The sequence below is a fragment of the Mobula hypostoma genome, chromosome 2 (assembly GCF_963921235.1).
Source record: "Mobula hypostoma chromosome 2, sMobHyp1.1, whole genome shotgun sequence".
Classification (NCBI taxonomy): Eukaryota; Metazoa; Chordata; class Chondrichthyes; order Myliobatiformes; family Myliobatidae; genus Mobula; species Mobula hypostoma.
In genome coordinates this window covers 156,041,763-156,063,479 of record NC_086098.1, presented here as the reverse complement: position 1 = coordinate 156,063,479, position 21,717 = coordinate 156,041,763, and the positions used below count along the sequence as shown (strand labels likewise).

At 40.5% G+C, this 21,717-nt stretch overlaps 1 protein-coding gene and 1 long non-coding RNA gene across 2 annotated transcripts in view; one reads left to right on the top strand and one right to left on the bottom strand.

The window, feature by feature from the left end:
- The window catches only part of ppil2 (peptidylprolyl isomerase (cyclophilin)-like 2), a 389,068-nt gene extending 383,767 nt beyond the window's left edge, over nucleotides 1-5,301 (bottom strand). Inside the window, exons 1-4 of the mRNA XM_063040908.1 lie at nucleotides 5,181-5,301; nucleotides 4,502-4,551; nucleotides 2,200-2,245; nucleotides 453-515 (exon numbers count right to left, since the gene is read on the bottom strand). Coding sequence (XP_062896978.1) covers nucleotides 453-515; nucleotides 2,200-2,245; nucleotides 4,502-4,551; nucleotides 5,181-5,212 — 191 coding nt within the window. The 5' untranslated portion in view covers nucleotides 5,213-5,301. The remainder of the gene's footprint in view (nucleotides 1-452; nucleotides 516-2,199; nucleotides 2,246-4,501; nucleotides 4,552-5,180) is intronic.
- LOC134342589 (uncharacterized) lies at nucleotides 4,622-17,572 on the top strand. Its single transcript, XR_010017045.1, has 3 exons — nucleotides 4,622-5,040; nucleotides 15,606-15,675; nucleotides 17,097-17,572. It is a non-coding gene; the product is annotated as an uncharacterized LOC134342589 (long non-coding RNA).
- The last annotated feature ends 4,145 nt before the right edge of the window (nucleotides 17,573-21,717 follow it).

Genomic DNA, 21,717 nt, shown 5'->3' with positions numbered 1-21,717 from the left:
TCTTTAATGGCTCACTGCTGGCCAGTTTTGATGAAGTTTTAAAATGGAAAGATTCACCTCACTTTCTGTACAAATTTTCTGATATTCATTTAGATTTCCAGCACTGCTCTCTTCTACTGTTACCATTCATTTGAATGTTGTGTAAAGACAGCCTGTGATCCATAATCTGAATATAGCACACAGCCTTAACTAAAGACCCCAGTTAAAAATAAAAACCGCAATGCAACCAGGATTATTACCTCCAGTTCTTTGCAAATGCTGAGGGGGAAAAAACCCTCTTCCACAGCTGATACCACAAATTTCATGACATATGTCAGTGATAATAGATCTGATTCTGACTGATTAAACAAAGCCTTTTAACCAAATTATTGCGCATCCCTCTCCTGATTATTCATTGGAATGTAAAACACAAAGTGAGCCATGCTGAATAATAATAATCCTTTTGTACTCACAGGAGATCAAACACCATTCCATCAGGTGTGCAGACTGGATACTCAAAGGGCTGAAGGGACAAGCTGCAAGTTAAAACAAGCAAAATGACAATCATTTTCACTTAGCACACCAAAAGTAAATGGATAACAGACATTTCAAGATTGAGATTCCAAAGATACTTTAAAGCCTCTTATCCCTGAACAGTTTAAGCTGCAAACATACATTATTCAGAAAATACTTTCCTTGCTGGCAATAATTAGAAGTTAAAAGATTTTCAGTTTAGAAAAATGTATTTGGTCTGGGCAGAATCAAGAGACTAAAATTTACTTTTCTTCAGAACACAACTGCACAAATGCCAAAAACAAACTTCCAATGTCTTACAAATTCCTTACATCACATTTAAAACCTGAAATTAAATGACTTACAGCGCAATAACTAATTGGGTTGAGTTTGTTCAGTATAGATTATTTCATTGCTTTAAATTAACATTCATTCAAAAAAATCAGTAAATCAATGAAAAGTTGTAATTGGGTGGAAACAGAAATAAAAACTATATTATTTTTGGTTTTAAATGCAGCCTTGCATTTTGCAGAACTTTCCATTGGTATGAATGGTTCAGGTTTCGCTCATATTTAACACAATATTTAGAAATAAGTTTAGATAATGCAGAAGTCCGGGGGGGGAGAGAAAACAGGTCGTAAACAGTTAGCTCCTGAATTAACATGACAAATTCAACCTTGAATAAGACACTGCAAACATATTATCTCCAGACACAAACAATTGACATCACACATTAAAAAAAAAGAATGCACTTTCAATGACCAATGCTCAAATTTTGGAAACACAAGATATTGAGATAAAATTGAATTCAAAAATTGTAAAACACAAGGACAGTGTGAAGAATGCAAGTGATTCACTTGAATATTTTAATTGATCCAAAGGAAATTGCAATATACTATGAGGGAGAAGGGCCTACCAGGCTAGGAAAAGTAGATTAAAGAGGAATTTTATTTATCAATACAACATAGAGTAGGCCCTTTCCGCCTTTCGAGCTACGCCGCCCCAGTAATCCCCAACAAACCGGATTAACCCTAACCTAATCACAGGACAATTTACAAGGCCAATTAGCCTACCCAGTGTGTCTTTGGACTGTGGAGGAAACTGGAGCACATGGGGAAAACTCATACATTCCACAGGGTGGACATACAGAGACTCCTTACAGAACGGTGCCGGAATTGAACTCCAAACTCTGGAAGGCCGAGAGCTGTAATAGAGTCACGCTACACTACCCTGGTGCACCACAGTAACACAGCAGTTAGCACTCCGCTATTACAGCTCGAGGTGTTGGGAGTCCTGGAGTTCAATCCCGGCATCCTCTGTAAGGAGTCTGTACGTCCTCCCTGTGGAATGCATGGGTTTCCTCCGGGTGCTCCAGTTTCCTCCACAGTCCAAAGAGGTGCAGGTTAGAAGGTTAATTGGGCATTGTAAATTGTCCCGTGATTAGGTTAGGATTAAATCAGGGGTTGCTGGCTGGCATGACTTGAAAGACCAGAAGTAATTTTAGAGAATGCCAAAGCTTCAAAAATAAGTACTGGAGAATAATACAATGGCATCAGATGATTTAAGTCTAAACTGTGTGAAATTTTAAGCATAATCTCTTGTTCTACATTGCACAATACAATGCCACCTGCAGTTGAATGTTACTCTACTATTACGGTCATTAATTTTTAGTAGTAAAAAGAAAGCAGAGCACGAGCATGTCCTTACCTGCAGTGATCAAAAGGCAAGCGGCGGAAGTTGGCTTGTGGAATCACTGCAGGACAGAAAAGAAATGACATTTCTGAAGTAAATCAGATCAACTCATTAAAATTCAGATCTAATTACAAGCATTATACAAGGAACCGAACATCTGCCAGGATCAAGCTGTGCACTTGGCTATAGACTAAACTGAGCAGATAAATTGGGTGCTACCAACCTGTAAGCAGTCTGACCCTATCACCACAGCACCAGAAGGCTGCCCTAGAGTATCACTAAGCGTGCCACCAGTGAACTGGGTTGCAGGAGTACAATGGCTATCCATAACTATAATTGAACATTAAAATGCTCAGTCTTCTTTAAATGCAGGAACATTTATTTTTCTGAAACAAAATAAGGCAGAGCATTTATACATATATTCAGCTTTCTTGAATATCACATCAGTAAAATGACGCTGGCTGCAGATGCTGGGATCCAGAGAAAAAGACAGCTGCTGGAAGAACTCAGTAGGTCAGGCAGCATCTGCTGAGACAGAAGGACCACTGATGTTTTGCATTGAGACTCTACATCAGGATGCAACCTGACGCAGGTTCTCCATCCGAAATGTTGGCCGTCCCTTTGCCAGGCCTGCTGAAAGATCATGACCCAAAATATTAAGCATCCCTTTGCAGCTGCAGCTACTGCCTGACCAGCTCACGTTCTTCCAGCAGTCTGATTATCTGATACTGGCTGCACATCCCTTTCAAGGGCTGACTGGAATTGTTCCACGGGGCAAAATGCAATGATTGGTGCCAGTTTTCTCCCAACCTCATAACTGACTAAAAATCACCAAACTTTGTCTCCTCATAGTTATCAACAAATCAAAATGTAAGGTTCATATTAAATTGGCAAACCTGATTTCAGCATCAAACTCACCAAACTTTTGACTTGAACGACTAATTCACAGTGTGACACAGGTACTATAAATGGTGTTAAAAACAATACTCTACGAAGTATTACTCTGGAACAGGTAAGATTGCTGCAGCAGTAGAAAATCCAGTAATTGACAGTATTTAAACCATTCAACAAACTAGTAATGAAATACCTTTGCCTCCACAAGAACCTGCTGCCCAATATTTTACTGAACTGTTCAATTGTTAACTGCAGTGAAGGTATCTGTCACTGAGTATCGAATCATTTAAATACTAGATCAAATAGCAAAGTCAAAACCATGATACACAGATTTGAAGAGACGGTGTTGAAACATCGTAATATGATGCTGAAACATCAAATCTCTACCATTCAGTAGCTTCTAACTTCCAAAGTATCAAACAGGTGAGAGGGCATTGCACATCCATTATTAATCTCCATTTCATCAGTAGCATTACTTGTATGCAGGCAGTTACATAGAAAACATGGTGCATAATTAAGACATAGCTTTGAACATGGCTACTTTTAAAACCTTCACAAGTGATACTTCTAGTAACATTGACAGATAGTATTTGTAGAGTTGGAGAAGAAGCAATCAAACAACACACAGAACCAACTTTCAACCATCTCGCCAGAACTGAAGACACTTTCTGCTGAGCACATCACATTCAAAGTCCAGTAACTGCTTCAATTCCATCATTTCTTTAAATTCACAATTATTCAAAAGTTCAACAATTTCCTCCAAGTACTTTACAATCCAAATATACACTCAGTGGCCACTTTATTAAGTACATGAGAGGAGCCTGGCATGGTCTTCTGCTGCTGTGGCCTATCCACTTCAATGTTTGACGTGTTGTGCATTCAGAGATGCTCTTCTACACACCAGTCTCGTAACATGTAGTTATTTCAGTTACTGTCACCTTCCTGTCAGTTTGAACTAATCTACACATTCTCATCTGACCTCCCTCACTACCAAGGAACTTTCATCCACAGAACTGCCCCTCACTGGGTTTTTTTCACACCATACTCTGTAAATCTAGAGACTTGTGTATGAAAATCCCAGGAGATCAGCAGTTTCTGAGATACTCAAATGACCCCGTCTGGCACAACAACCATTCCGTGGACAAAGTCACTTAGATCACACTTCTTCCCCATTCTGATGTTTGGCCTGAATAGCAACTGAACCTCTTGGGCAAGTCTGCATGATTTTATGCATTGAGTTGCTGTCATATGAATGGCTGATTCGATACAGTATTTGCATCAATGAAGTTTACAGGTGTACTGAATAAAGTGGTCACTGGGTGCATTTTTGAAATTTATACAGATCCATAAACAATACCCCTTCCTTAAGTGTTAACAGAAACCTCAAATCACAACTTCAATGTCAATTAGCCTTCCTACTTACCTGCTTTCTTGCCACCATAGAAATTAGTATATTCTGTACAGGTGATGTACCTACAAAAGAGAAAGAAATCTCAATGCAAATAGCACAAAGGGCAGGCTGAAATTGAGCTATACGAGTCACTCAAAGGAACTCACACCTAGTTTGAAGCAACAAAGTTTGCAATCTGAATTTCTCGCATACTAATTTGGTTCCCTTAGACGATATTGTCCTAGATCCAGTGCCTCGGGAAAAAAATATCAGCCGAGTTGACATAACAGTATACCCATCCAGCAATGTTTATCTTTGATCCACCCAAAACACTTCGTTTCGCCTTCAGAAAAGCATCCACGTTGTTGGCGTGGCCATATATTCTAACTTTGTAAAAGGACAACGTTTACCGTCCGTGAACTTTGCTGCAACCTTTTGCCAATACGAGCATTGAGAGTGTTGCAGATGGCAAGCAGCATGGTCAGCACAAGTGGAAGAACCTGGGCTTCTGCGAGGGATGAAGGACGGGAAGATGGGCTGAATGAAATCCAAGCATGGATCACAGCAAGAGGGTGAGAATTTTAAAACCAAGGCCGGTATATTTCTCTGAGTTTGTGACCGTTCGTATCCTGCCGGCAGTTTGTACCCCGTGACTGGGGGTATCTGTTTCAAGACCCGGGCTCCCAAATCACAGTTACTACTCCCAACTCACATCTTATCTTTCTGGTGCTGCCTCTTCCCCATGGCGCCTGAAGAACCTGCCTCAGCCCCAACAACTAACACCGTCAACACAAACGCCTTCAAATCCGGAAGGGACCTCCCTTCACTTCCTACTAAACGCGTGCGCTAGCAATAACCGGCCGGTGAGACCCGGCGCGCGGGCATGTATGGTCCGGGGCGTGTGAATATCGGGCTGGTGTCGGGGGAGCTTAAAGATGCAGCAATGTCGCTGTTGTGGACGGGGAGTCCCGGTATATGCTGGAAAGTGGTGTCGCAGGTAGACCAGTGTAGAAGGCACCTTCGTCAGGCAGGATTGCTGTGCATTTGCGATATTCTGTTCAGTTTTGGTCACCCTGCGAAACGGAAAATATCACTAAACTAGTGAAAATACTCAGGAAAGAGTAGGTGAGGGGATCTTGCTAGGACTGGCGACACTGGGTTAAAGGGAGAAGTTGGGTAGGATATGACTTCATTGCAGTAGTGCACTTACAGAGGTGTATAAAATCATGACAGGCATAGAGAGGGTGACTGCACACGTGGGCAATCAAGAACGAGAGAACATGGGTATAAGGTGAAAGGGGAGAGATTTAATAGGAATGTGGGAGAGGAGAATTTTTCCCATTGGGGGTGCTATTTCATTGAGATACAGCACGGAATAGGCCCTTCGAGCCACGCCGGCCAGCAATTACCGAATTTAATCCTAACCTAATCACAGGACAATTTACAACAGCCCATTGACATACCAACCAATTCATCTTTGGACTTTGGGAGGAAACCGGAGCATCCGGACAAAACCCACGTGGTCACATGGAGAATGTACAAACTCCTTACAGGCAGCAGCAGGTCGCCTGTACTGTAAAGCGTTGTGCTAACCACTGTGCCACTGTGTGCAAAGTAATATTGACTAGTTCTGTGTTCGAGCCATGGCCACAGAGTCAAACAACACAGAAGTTGTCCCAGCTTGTCCATGCTGACCAAAATGCCATCTAAAATAGTCCCATTTGTCTGTATTTGACCCATATCTCCCTAAACCTTTCTTATGCACATACTGAGATACAGCACAGAATAGGCCCTCCCGGCCCTTCGAGTAACCCTTGGTACACTTCCTCTGTGGTATATGTATAATTTTTCAGGTGAGGAGACCAAAACTAAATAGAATACATCGGTGCAGTGTCATAAATACCCAATGTAATGACAGTGAAACCTCTTTATTCCCATATTCACATCTTCATTTGGGCTATGTCGCTGTTTGCCTCCTCAATCATGAACTGCAAGTACATGGTGGCTTTCAGTGACATTCGAGAATACTTAGATATTACACAATCTCACTGTTTTAAAAATACTCTGTTTTCCTTTTATTTGTATTAAAATACACATTACATTTTTTACATAAACATGAGGAAATCTGCAGATGCTGGAAGTTCAAGCAACACACACAAAATGCTGGTGGAATCACAGCAGGCCAGACAGCATCCATAGGAAGAAGCACAGTCAAAGTTTCAGGCCGAGACCCTTCGTCAGTCCTGAAACGTCGACTGTGCTTCTTCCTATGGATGCTGTCTGGCCTGCTGTTTTCCACCAGCATTTTGTGTGCATTACATTTTTTACATTATTTTGCTTCTGCCATGTTCCTGTCCACTCACTCAGTTTCTCTATATCCCTTGAATCCTTTCCACATCCTTGTTCCTACTCACAATCCTATCTAGTTCTGAAATGACCAGCAAACTTGGAAACAGGACATCTGGACTCACCCAAATCAGTTGTGAATTTAGGGTTAAATACATACATGGAAAGAGACCAATTTTAGGTATACACAATATCATTTAGTGTTTGAAATATTTTCATTAATTATTTAATAATATTGTATTGTAATTCTTCATGCAATTCCTAGTCTAATCTCAACTGTTTGAATCATGGCATCTTCTGACAAGGCATGCTGTGACTTTCCTGACTCAGAATCAGAATTAGGATATCACTAACATGACTGGCATATGTCATGAAATTTGTTGTTATGCGGCAGCAGTACGTTGCAATACTGTACATAATAATAAAAACTGTAGATTATGGTAAGAAATATAGATATCCGTGTGTGTTAAATTAAATAAGTAGTGTAAATAGAGGGAAAGACGTAGTGGCTTAATGGGTTCATTGTCCATTCAGAAATCTGAATGTAGATGGGAAGAAGCTGTTCCTGAATCATTGAGTGTGTGCCCTCAGGCTCCTGTGCCTCCTCCCCAATGGTAGTAATGAGAAGAGTGCTTGTCCTTGGTGACATGTGTCCTTAATGATGGATGCTGCCTTTCTGAGGCATCGCTCCTTGAAGACATCCTGGATGCTGTGGAGGCTGGTGCCCATGATGGAGCTGACTGAGTTTACAACCTTCTGCAGCTTATTTTGATCCTGTGCAGTACCCTACCACCACCACCACCCCCCCCCAATGAACATTCCAGATGAGGATTAGAATGCTCTCCATGGTACATCTGTAGAAATTTGCGAGTGTCTTTGGTGACATATCAAATCTCCTCAAACTCCCAATGAAATATAGTCACTGTCGTGCCTTCTTTGTAATTGCATCGATATGTTGGGCCCAGGATAGATCCTCAGAAATGTTGACACACAAGGACTTGAAATTACTCACCCTTTCCACGTCTAATCCCTCTGTGAGGACTGGTGTGTGTTCCCTCCTCTTACTCTTTCTGAAGTCCACAATCAGTTCTTTAGTCCTACTAACTTTGAGTACAGCGTGCTTGCTGTGACACCACTCAACCAGCTAACCTATCTAACTCCTGTATGGCTTCTTGTCACCAGCTAAAATTCTGCCAACAATAGTTGTGTCATCGGCAAATTTATAGATGGCATTTGAGTTGTGCCTAGCCACACAGTCAGTCAGTCTCTCTCCCTCTCTCACACACACATACACACACTCTCTCTCTCTCTCTCTCACTCTGTCTCTCACACTCTCACTCTCTCTCCACCCCTCCATCTTCTCTGAAACTTGGATGATACTTGATTTCTAATAATTTTTATTTCTGATGAAATGTTATTGACTTATGACTTTAATCCTATTTTCTGCTTCCACAGATATTCCTACCCTACAGAGTATTCCCAGTATTTTCTGGTTTTATTATTCTCCAAAAGCTACTCTTTGCCATAATGACACACTTGGCTTCTTTACTGCTTACTGCATGCCTTGCTCTTACACCAGTATACTATATATTCACCCATGTGTTATATGTGAACTTGTTTCAATTATTAGAGCCAGAGAGGTATAACATGGAAACAGTCACTTCAGCTTACTCCAATCACTGTATAAATTGTACACCGATCCACACATTCACACCCACTTCTACCACTCACCTGCACACTAGGGGAAATGTACAGCAGCTAATTCACTGACTGTCCCGCATGTCATTGGGATCTGGAAAGAAACCAGACGAAGCCCATGTGGTCTCAGGGAGAACATGCAAGCTCCACACAGACAGCAGTGGAGTCAGAAAACTGTGAGACAGTAGCTCTGCTAGGAAATGGAACAGTCCAAATGTCAACAGGAAGCTCCCACACATTGGAATATGATAATAAACCAGTCAATGTTCTAATGGAATGTTTATGGAGGGATGAATATTACCCTGAACAGCGGCTAATCATTCTGTTCCCCTCTGTGAAATAGTGCCATGGTTACTTTTACATCTAGTGAACAGAGCAGATGAGGGCTTGCTTTCCTGTCCCTCTTAAAAGATAATACTTCCTGGAGGACAGTGTTCCCCCAGTGTACCAATACAGAGTTAGCATAGTACAAGTTCAAGATGAGATTACATGTAATGTACTGCTCTAGATTTTCACTTTTAAACAAGCCTTTGATCCAAGTGGCCAGGGAATGTTATGAAAAATGAACCTGCTAGAGGAACTCAGCAGGTAAGGGAGCATCCAAGGAACGAAAGACAGTCAATGATTCATGCTGAGATCTTTCATCTGGAAATCCAAGGATTTCAAGACCGTCCATGGGGACTCCCTGGAATTTTGTATCTCCTCAGGAAGCTAATGGCTGACTGGCCCTTGTTGACCAAAGAATGCCAATCACTGTGCCCTCCGTGATAACGTCATGGGGAAAGTTACCTCAGAACTGTTCAGCCTTGGGCGAGGTCACTCACTCATATTTCAGCCTCATGTGTCCTCAAAACAAAACATTATATAGCTTTGACATTTATAAAACTCTCCTCCAGTCAGTGAATGAGCCTAACCCCAACCCTAATGAGCAGTGAAAACAGAAATGAGAGAAAACTGAGAGTGCAACATGGAAGAGACCAACCTCCTGGGAGAAACTCGAGAGAAGAGCTGCATGAAACAAAGGGGATATCACCTACAGCTTCCTAATCTGTGTAAATTATAAATATATCTTTCATTGTGCTGATATTAAATGGCAGCCAGAACTCATGGCAAAAATAAAGTTATCTAATGTTGAAATTTTAGTTCAGATGTTGCTGCCAACCACAAGCCAATGTTGGCCTTAGCCTGTGAAGCTCCGATAAAGATGTGGTGATCTCCCATGCCATGGGCAGCTACTTTATGATACTAGCTACTTCAAGTTAGGTATCAGTTAAAAAGGATGAATAAAATGATATTTATATATAGTTCCTTTCACGATCCTGTCAAGATATCCTACAATGCATTGCAGGCAATCAAATATTTTTAAATTACTTTTATTCACAAAATATAGGAAACAATAATTTAGTTCAAGGGATTCCCCAGCATTCAATAGCTATGACACTGTTGATCATCCTGAAGACAGGATCCTAAATATCTTCAGAATTTCTTCTGTTCAACTGATTCCAGTGGGGAGGACTGCAAGACAATAGAAGCTATTCAAGGTGATTGAACTGCAGTCAGCAATGTTAAGATTTCTGCATGTAAACATTGCTGTCAAACTTTAAGGAGCAATAAATACAACAGAGTTTTATCATCATTGCACCCTCAGAATCTAGTCTACTGTTTCAGCTGACCAAATAATCTTGCAACTCTTCAGGTCCAGAGTCAGAAAAAAATGATAAGTTGGAATTTTGAAGTATTAAGAACAGAAGTATGTACTGTGAAGGACAGCTTCTATGTTGCTCAGGCTATTGAATGTATAAGTATAATAGGTGGACCCCCAAGCTCAGAATCTTCCTTATTATGAGCTTACACATTTTTTGTCTGCCTAAACTGCACATTCTCTGTAACTGTAGCATTTAATTCTGAATTCTGTTTTTGTTTTACCTCATACTACCTGTTGTGTTGAATTGATCTGTGTGCTTGCTAAACAAGACAAGTTTTTCATCGTACACTAGTACTAGTGACAATAATAAACCAATTTAACAATTTTGATCTGCTCCATCATGGAGCTTTTAGAACTGAAAGAAATAGTTAAGTAACACAGATACTTACGTTCCAAATTTTCTTTGCACACTATCAGAGATGGAGAATACAAGAAAAGTTTTAGTTTAATTTAATGTATAATTAAAGGATCAAATATTCAACTTGGTTCAAGTAAGGGAAGGATCAAACCAGAAGGTAGATGGCAGGGAAGTATTGAAAGGCAAAATCAAAATAACAGGCATGATGGGTTGGACAGTTTAAAGTGTGGATATTTTAATGCTGGGGGTATTATGCTGAACTTAGAGCATGGATCAGTACATGGAAGATGATGCTGTAGTCATTACTGAAATTTGAAATTTGGTTGAGAAGGGGGAAGGAATGGGTGATTAATGTACTAGATATTTTGAAGTTTTAGTAAAGATAGAGAAGGAGGTAAAGGCAACTGCACTCAGGGGAAACATAATGGAGAGGTCAGACACTGAATCCATTTGGGTAGAGCTCAGGAACAGAAAGAGTGCAATCACTTTGATGGGATTGTACTACAAAATCTCCCCACCCTCCACCCCGCCCCACAAGAGCAATTGGGACATTGAGAAACAGGTATGTAATCAGATTAAGAAAATATGTAAAAATAATAGGGTTATCATCATGGGGAATTTCAACTTCGCTAATATAAACTGGGACCTTCATAGTGCTAGGGGGTTAGATGGGGAATTATTTGTAAGTATATCCAGGAAGGGTTCTTACATCAATATATGGACAGTCCAATGGGAAAAGGAGCAATATTGGACCTGGTGTTAGGTAATGAGCCTGGCCAGGTGACTGCTGTTTCAGTGGGTGATCAGTTCGGTAACAGTGAGCACAACTCCTTAACCTTCAGGATAGGTATGGTCCTTGCAGGAGAGTTTTAAATTGGACTAGGGCAAACTAAGAGCACATTAGGCTGGAACAAAGCAGAGTTAATTGGAAGCACCTTTTTTTCTGGCAAGTTCATATCAGACATAAAGTACAGGAAAGGTATGTTCCTGTTAAAAGATAGGACAGGGATGGAAAGATAAGAGAATCTTGGATGTCTGGAGAGGTGATGAATTTAGTCAAGAAGAAAAGTGAAAAGAATGTCAAGGTTTGGAAGTTAGGATCAAACAAAACACATGAGGAATTTAAACAACCAAGAAAAGAATTAAAGAAGGGAATTGGGAATCCCAAGGCATTGCTCACATAAATCAAGAGCAAGAGGATAACTAGAGAGAGGGTGGGACCACTCAAGGATAAAAGGGTGCGGGACATATGCTTGGAAGTGGAGAATGAGAGCAAGGTACTTGATGAGTACTTTGCCTCAGTAAATACTGAAGGATATGGAGGATAAGGAAACGGATATAGAGTATCAGGAGATCAGTGCAGTGTATATAACTACATTACAGCATCTGGAGGTTCAAGAAGGAGGCAGTATTGGGCCTCCTAATGAGTATTACGGTGGATAGGTCCCCGAGGCTAATGGGATTTACCCCAGGTTTCTGTGGGAGGCAAGAGACGAGATTGGTAGGCCTTTGACCAGTATCTTTGTGTCCTCTCTGGGCACAGGTGAGGTCCCGAAGCAATAGCGAGTGGCTAATGTTGAGCCTCTATTTAAGAAGGGAATGTGGAAAAATTCTAGGTGAGTCTCCCATCAGCTGTAAGGAAATAGCTGAAGAACTTTTTAAGGATAGAATACATGAGCATCCAGAATATTAAGATGCCTGGGGTCTGTGGTGAATTGCCTGTTGATTTTGAACTGGCTCGTGCATAGAAGACAGAGGATAGTGGTTGAAGAGTCTTATTTGAGCTGGAGGTCTGTAACTGATGGTGTTCCACAGTGATCTCTTTGTAATGTATTTACATGACCCGGATAAATATATAGATGGGTGGTTTGCTAAGTATGCAAATGATATGAAGATTGATGGAATTGTGGATAGTTTAGAAGACTTGCAAAGAATACAGTGCAATATAGATCAGCTGAAGATATGGGCAGAGAAATGGCAAGTGGAGTTTAACCCAGATAAATGTGAGGTGTTGGACCTTGGTAGAGCAAATGCAAGAAGACAGTCCACTGTTAAGGGCAAGATTTTTAACAGTGACACAGGTGACCACCTTGCATCACCAAATGGAGAAAGCAAAGCTGAACATAAAACGCAATTTAGTATTGTGACCAGGCCTGGGAGCATTCAAATCCCGCAGGAATTAAGAACAACCAGGTTCCGAAACTCATCAGCGTTGCCACTGCATCTTCTAAATGCCCCGTTACCACCCAGTAATACAATATCTAATTCTGGCAACATGTTTCAGACCTGAAACTTTAAATCATTATTCTTCTGGTGCTGCCTGACCTGCTGAGTGTTTCCAGCATCGTTTTTAGTTCAGATTTCCAACATCTGCCGGTTTTTTTTTTAACTTTACTAAGATCCACCTTTCCGGTAACATATGAACAAAAATAGTCAACCTAAGAGATTCAGCGAATGCTGGAAATATAGAGTAACATGCACAAAATGCTGGAGGAACTCAGCGCGCCAGGTAGCATCTATGGAAAGGATTCGAGTCGACGTATCGGGCGGAGACCCTTTGAGTCGCGACTAAGTGTCCCGGCCCGACGAGTCGACTCTTTAATCTTTTCCATAAATGCAGCCTGACCTGCTGAGTTTCTCCGGCATTGTATGTGCGTTGCTATTACATGAAAAAAAAATAGCGCTTTTTGATTATTTTTGGTGATTTTTTTTAATGTTGGTGTGTATGTGATTCTGGTTGGATGTAGCATCTGGCATATCTCTGCAGGTGCAATAGTGCGCTTGTTTTATCATATTGTTTTTGCTCTTCGCCGTGTCGGAGAGCATTGCGGCTGTTTCCCCCTCTGCTCAATGACTCAGCCGTGTCAGTGCATCGAGACACAGCTGAACAGTGATACGTGCCGAACATCGGAAACCATTAGCAGCAGCAACAAAGGTCGCGTCGGGAAGGTTGGTTGTGAGGTGCGGTGCACGTCAGACGCTGTTTCCTCAGCTATTTCATGTACGTTGCAACAGAACGCTTGGCGACAGTCGTTGCGGTGCAGTCCTTAGCCTGAATACTAACGTGCACTGACTGGTTCCAGAACTTTAGTGAATTTATCAGATTGAAAGATTGGCTTTATTTGTCACGCGTACATCGAATCGTAAAGTGAAATGCGTCTTTTTGCTTCAACGGCCAAAAGGGTGTGAGGATGTGCTGGGGCAGCCATGCTTCCGATGCCCACAACTTACGTTTTAGGAATATGGGAGGAAACCAGAGCACCCGGAGGAGGCCCACGCGGTCGCGGACAGCGGCGGGAGTTGAACCCCGATCTACGATCGCTGGCGTTATAAAGCCCTGCGCTAATCGCTCCGCTACGTTAAAGCCTGGATGAAATTTTATTTCAGGCTGTTTCCTTTGAAGTTGCAGCATTAAAATCGTTCAGTGGAAAGACATTTTGTTAATTACAGAATTACACAGAACTTTGCGGAGTTTGTTAGTTGGAAGTTTGCCTGCATCAGTTTTGGCGGAAGATGTTGAAAAGCCAAGGAGTTTTTTTTTATCCGTATGTGCTCGGTGACACTGACGAATTGCGCTCTCATATTCTCGCCCTTTTCATAACCTTACACGAGCCCCCGCTGGTCCAAGATTAATGGCTCGTACCAGCTTTCCAGATGGTCTGCGGAGACTCGGCCCCAGGCAGTAAGTCAAACAGTATGGCTCATGCCTCGTTTGGAGAGACACACATTGGCCATTGATCTTCTCGCCGCAGCGATTGGCTGCCAATGTGTGGGAAACGCAAAGAAACTCGAACTCACACTTCGCACCATATATTTGGAGTGATAATTGTATGAACGCTGGACAGATCTGCTGGAGACAAGAGCTTTTGAGTGTTTCGGCATGACTTCAATCAATATCGACATCGAAAACATTAGCATCTTTGGAACGATACACCCACGATTCTAGTGGAGGCAAGGATAAAATCTACTTACATTTGTAAATGAACGGGATGGAGAGTAATTGTATAATATTAATCAGCCAATGCTTTCCTGCTGTACTCTCAGGAAGGATGTACAAGAGCCTCAGGGCTCACAACACCTGTTTCAAGAATAGTTATTTCCCCTCAATCAGAGGGGAGAACTTCACTCACCCTAAAACTGACTAATTCCACAACCTATAGATTCACTTCCAAGAACTCACTGTAGATCATGTCATCGATATTTATTGCTTATCTATTTATTTATTAGTATTACCTTTTTGTCTGTTTTAGTATTTTCACAGTTTGTTGTCTTTTGCGTATGGGTTGTTTGCCTGTCATTGTTGTATGCAGTTTTTCATTGATCCTAAAGTTCAAAGTAAACTTCATTGTCAAAGTACATATATATCACCATATACAGCCCTGAGATAGATTTATTTGCCTATGGGCATACTCATGAAATCTATAGAATAGTAACTATAACAGGATCAATGAAAGACCAACCAGTGTGCAGAAGACAACAAACTGTGCAAATGCAAGTTTAAATAAATAGCAATAAATAACGAGAACATGAGATGATGAGATAAAGAGTCATTAACCATCGTTGGTTGTTCATAACCTTGGCCGTTCCCATCATTGGTTGTGAGAACATCTCAATGGATGGGCAAATGTAGTTATACCCTTTGGTTCAAGAGCCTGATGACTGAGTGGTACTAACTCTTCTTGAACCTGGTGGTGCGAGTCCTGATGCTCTTGTACCTTCTACCTGATGGCAGCAGCGAGAAAAGAGTGTGGCCTGGGTGGTGAGGATCCCTGATGATGGATGCTGCTTTCCTGCGACAGCATTTCGTGACAAAGTTCTCAATGGTTGGGAGGGTTTTACCGGTGATGTACTAGGCAGAATCCACAACCTTTTGTAGGATTTTCAATTCAAAGGCATTGGTGTTTATTCTATTGTGATTTTTTTTTTTAAAAAACTGTTCAATGCCTGTAAGAAAATGAATTGCAGGGTTGTACTTTGATAATAAATTTACTTTGAACTTCGAACTAATATATGTATTTGCATCTTTTCAGTTGTTGAAGGGAGTGCAGAACGCTGTAACTGTAACACCTCAAATGTAATACCTGAAATCAAGATCGCCAGGTAAGATCTTCACTTCTTTTATCCTTAAGTAAGATAACTGAAAATATGGTAGTTGAACATACTTTGAGGATTTGGATACAATTTAGAAAACACTTTGGTTTATTGAGATTCTCCCTTTTTAGTCCCATTTTTAAAAATTATCTTTTTAAGCCTTCTATGACTGAAGTAGTCTTTAAACATTGTGAATGATTGGGCATTACACGATCTGTTTGTTGGAGGAAGTCTTTCTTCATTTGAACAATTGTCAACTAAACATAGTTGACCAAAAACACTTTTTTTTCAGTACTTACAAATTAGAGATTTTCTGCGATCTGAATTATATACATTTCCTAATAGTCCTGATAAGAACATATTAGATGAAATTCTTAATATGAAATCATTCTATAATAGTTCAATATCCAATTTTTATGATATGTTGTTGGGAATGAGAAATGATTCTTCAGACAAAATCAAAAATCTTTGGGAACAAGATTTACAGACCAGTTTCTGAAGAAACTTTGAATGAGAATTTTAACTTGGTTAATACTTCATCGTTATGTGCTCATCATTCCCTCCTACAATTTAAAGTGGTTCATATGGCTCATATGACCAAGGATAAATTATCTCGTTTTTATAAGGATATATCTCCCTACTGTGATAGGTGTAACAATGGAGAAGCTTCATTTATTCATATGTTTTGGACATGCCCAAGTCTTGGAAAATATTGGAAGGAAGTATTCCAAACTTTTTCTGTACCCTTTAAAGTAAATTTTAAGCCTAATCCTTTGACTGCCCTATTTGGTATTGTTGGAAGGACAGATATCATCTTGAAGACATCTGGTTTGCATATTCTGGCTTTTATCTCTCTTATGGCTAGGAGGGCGCTTTTTTTTAAATGGAAGGATGCTGTTCTACCTAATCATGCTCAGTGGTTATGGGATGCTATGGCATGCCTAAATTTAGAAAAGATTCGTTGTTCAATTTCTGAATCTAACCAAGATTTTCAAAATTTGTGGGGGCCGTTTTGAAATTATTTTCATAATCTTTGACTTCTCATTAAAGTACAGAAGTTGGTTAATAGCATATTTTGTTATCTGATAAGGTTTTTTCTTTTTTTTTTCCCAAGCAGCTTCGGCTTTGGTGGTGGGTGTAGATCTTTTTTTAATATAAAATTGTTTATATTTTAATATATGAATTAATCTAATCTATATGAATATACAGTAAGGAGTTCATTAGTGTGATTCAATACCTAGTATTATTATATTTTTTCTTTTGTTTTATAATATGTATTCTCTTGGACTCTGTATTCTTCTATATAGAAATCAATAAAAATATTGAAAAAGAAGAAATAAATTCCTTCCACATAACTGTAAATAAACACCAAATTTTAAAAGATCCTAGTTTCCCAAATCAGATTTTCTTCTTTTTTTTTTAATTTTTAGAGCATCTACAATGATTCTGAGCCAGAATAATTGGTAACAGATAGCTACTGATCAAGATCAAGAGGGATATCCCCAACTATTGGAACAAAGGTATCGGCTTCGCATCTGCATTATCCGCACTGCGTATCAAATATAAATCAGGACATCCGCGCACCCCAGCAGAGCAGAAACACAGAGACGTTTCATTAGACTCGGAAACTGATATAGTACTTGGATGAAAAAATATCACTGGATATGCAATGTGTGGTGAAAAGGTATTTCGGGATGAAAAGAATATTAGTCATATTGTCAGAATGAAGGAGAGTCCAGTAAAGGTGGTTTATACTTACTAGGAGATTAGCAATCTATAATATTTGTTTGAAAATTCACAGCAAATACAATGATTCCTGTAATGGAGACATCTCCATTTTGATATCTGTTTGAGGAATTTACAGTTTATTCTCATGAAAACATTTTAGAAACACTTACCGTTTGTGGTAATGCGATCATGAACATGTTAATGGAACAGAAAGGTGTCGTTGTAAACACATGAACATTCTAAACTGATGATACGTTCCACAAATATGAAATAAGAGTTAATGGGCTCCGACTTGGCTCGTTCTTCTCAGCATACAAAGAGTTAACAAAATTGCCGCGCCTGAAGAAAATGCTGAAAAACCGTCGCAGATCGGGCCGTATCTATGAAAGTAGGAACATTTAATATTGAAGTTCTGACGAAAGGTTAGACCTGACGGCATCAATCGTTTCTTTCCATAGGTATTACCTGACCTACTAGGTTTTTTATTCAGCATTTAGTTCTTAATTCTGGGAGTTAATTCTAGATGTTAATTCGGCCTTGCACTTAGGGAATTAATTGCCAAGCACATCCACGTATCTTCATAATGTAAAAGGTGGTTAGGTTAATTTAGACTGGGATATTTCTTATCTGCATTTGTGCAATATCCGATCTGTGTGTGTAGTTTCTGAACTCTCGTTATCTATAGTGTTCATTATTTATGCTTAACAATGATTTCCATTCACCCAGGAACCATTTATTTGAGAGAATTCAACGAAAGGTTTATATTATAACATTCTCATCCCAGTTTTAACTGTCCATTATTATGCAATAGAATTAAACAGGGTCGGATAGAAAGTGTAAGTTTTCATGAGCTGGTTGTAAAATTACTTTGTAGCAGCATTAGTTACCCAATATTAGGGACGAAAATAATTTTTCTTCTTCGAGGCAATTACGGATTTTGTCAGAAGACCAAGCATCAGATGTTTGAAGGCCATTAATGAGAATGATGAGGGTAAATTCCTTTTGCTTTGCAGTGTTCTTGCTAAGTACACACAGCACTGGGTTATGTAAGTGATGTGGCCACGAGGTATCGATTATGGAGCGTGGCATTAAAACTGGTGTAATGAAACTCAGTGACTACTTTCAAGAGGAAAAATGCTCAGCATTTGGATCGGTCTCTAGGTGAGAGAAGATATGAAGTATGAAATTTAGTCAAAATTAGTTGGAAGGGGTGAAAGGTCGGGGTAGAGTTGGATGCAGGTTGTGGACGGGGGATGTAGAGAATAGAAATTACATTCAATTGCTTTAGCAGTCCAGATGTAGGGTCTCCAGTTGAAACATCAAATGGCTATTCCCCCTACAGATGCTGCCTGACACACCAAGTTCCTCCAGGAGCACCTTTCTCTTTTCTCTAGTTTCCGGCATCTGCAGTCTCCAGTATCTCAATTACACTGCTCTGTTGTGAGTTCATTCCAGGTATGTGTACTTTGAAGAGATTTTCCTCCCATATTCATCAGGAGTTCTGTGAGCCCCTCTCTCACTGCTCCCCCTCTGTGATGTCCACTGCTTATCTGATCTTGGACAATGTTCTCACTCAGACTTGATACTACAGCCTCGGAATTCCTCTTATTCTCACCTACCACCCCAGGAGTCTCCACATCCAACACATCACTTTCTGCAACTTCCACCACCTCCTGAGGGACGCTACCATCAAATATATCTTTCCCTCCCCCCTCCCATTCTCTGCTTTCCACAAGGATCACTTCCTCCGTGATTCCCTTGACCATTCGTCTGTCCTGGCACTTATCCCTGCAAGTGGCCAAAATGCTAGACTTGCCCATTCCCCTCCCCCCTCACCTCCATTCAGGGCCCCCAAGTCCTTCCAGGTGAGGCAAGACCCCAATTACGAAACGGCTGGGGTCGTCTCTTGTGTCTGGTGCTCCCAATATGGCCTCCTCTACACCAGTGAGACCCCTTGTAAATTGAGGGGGGGCTGCTTTGTCAAGCACTCCCACTCCATCCACCAAAAACGGAGGTTCGCAGTGGCCGAACATTTTAATTCCCATTCTTGTTCCGACATGTCGGTCCATGGCTGTCCCAGAGCTCAAACATTCCTCTTCCTCTTGGACACTTCCTTCTGGTCCTTTTATCCTCTCTCACCCTTTTCATTTCCAACCTCAAGTGGCTTCTTCACTCACCTCATCCATTCTAACCTTCAGCCCTCTGAGTGCATGGTTCTCCACTCACTCCACAGCAGTTCCAACCTCATCATTAAATTCAGTGCAGTGCTGTTGTGATCTGGTGGGTTGACTGACTACCATGCAGAGGCCAGACAGCATCTCTTAGAAACGTCCTTATACCTACCCTTGGACTATGACCCCACCAATGATTATCAAGTCATTGTCCCCCAGAACATCACGGAACTCATCACTGTGGGACATCTTCCCTCCACAGTCTCCAGCCAATTAGTTCCCCAACACCATCCTGCCCATTTCTATCTCCCACCCAGAACTCACAAAGACTTCCCTGATAGGCCCACTATTTATGCCTGCTCTTGCTCCACTGAACTTATCTCTTCATATTTAACTCTATCTTGTTCCACCATGCCCCCCCTGACCCTTTCCCAATCCGTTCTCCTCTACATCCAGGACACCTCACATGGTCTCCATCATTTTAACAACACCCACTCCCTGGCCTGCATCACTTCACCTTTACCAAAGACAGCCCGTGTACACTTCCATTCCCCACCAAGAAGGCCTTAGGGCTTTCTCTTTCTTGCTAAAACATAGACCCAGCCAGTTCTCCTTTACAAATACCCTCCCCCACCTGGCAGACTTTGTGTCTACTCTGAGCAACTTCTCTTTTGATTTGTCTCACTTTATACCAATCAAAGTTGTAGCCATGGTCCCTAGTTACACATGTCTTCTTTTTCACTACATGGAGCAGTCTTTGTACCTGATCAGCTAGAGTACCATTCCCCAAGTTTTTCTCTGCCTCATTGATGATTGCACAGCTGCTGCCTCTTGTATCCATGCAGAGCTCATTAATTTAATCAATTTCATTACTAACCTCCAACTTGCTTTCAAATTCACTTGGAATATTTCCAAAACCTTTCTTCCCTTTCTAGATCTCTCTGACTTTATCTTTTAAGTCAAACTGTCCACTGACATTTACTCCAAATCTTGCAGCTATTCTAGACTACACATCCTTCGACACCCCTCTCTTATGAGGATCCAACACCGTTTTCATAGTTTCTCTGTTGTTGCTGCACCTGTTCTTGAGATAAGGCTTCAGATCCAGGACGTCTGAGATGTCCTTCCTTTTTTAGGAAACATTGTTTCCCTCCTACTGTGGTTGATGGAGCTCTTACCTACAGTGGTCAAGATGAAGGTTCTCAGCCCAAAATTTCAACTGTCCATTTCCCTCCATAGATGAAGCATGACTCATTGCGTTTCTCTAACTGCTCTTTTTTTGCTCCAGGTTCCTGTATTTGCAAACTCTTGTGTCTCCATGAAAATTACTTTAACAGCTTTGCATAAATGAGCTCAAATGTGTTGAGTGGACTCTTTTGACACTATCCATTCTGTGATCAATTGATTGCGACAATGAAGTCGGCATCTGAAAGAGTTGCAATTATATATAGAAGCTGATAATGAACCTTTCTTTTTTGGTCGTATCCTCAAAATGGACTGCCCAGTCCCTTTTTTTTGTTTTTTTTTCATATAGTGTAGTGGTTATTTTTTTCTTTTCCATTCAAAACCCAATGTGTTTCCCCTTTTTTCATAAACTGGTAAGGGGAGAATTGTTATTTTCATTTTTAAAAATTATGTGTTTTATACTAGTTTAACAATATCTATGATTTTGACCATGTCTATCTTAATCTTGGTTTATATTGTTACTGATATATATATTTGAACTAATTCTCCTCTTGATTGTATTTATGCTTTTCTTAAATCAATAAAAAGATTAATAAAGAAAGAAAGATAATGAACCCTTTATATTAGAAATTAAATATTGTGGGTGTTTACAGTCTGTTAACCTGTCATGTCTCCGAAAATTCATTTGAAATGCTGAAGAAATGTAACTATGCTGAGTATTAATTTTGTAGCATCCTAAATAAAAACATTTTAAGATGCGCCATATGGACTGTGTTGCATAAATGTTGCATTGGTTTACTGCCTAAGCTTTATTTCCTTCTCATTAATAGTAGTAGTAATGGTGCGATCACTCGAGTCAAGTACAGTGTTCTCCGAATTGTAGTATAATTGTCTATTGGTGGATCCTCAGGTGGCCGTAGAGGCCAGTCTGGGATCCACATATTCTGGTGCAGCGTGGGCAAGAGTA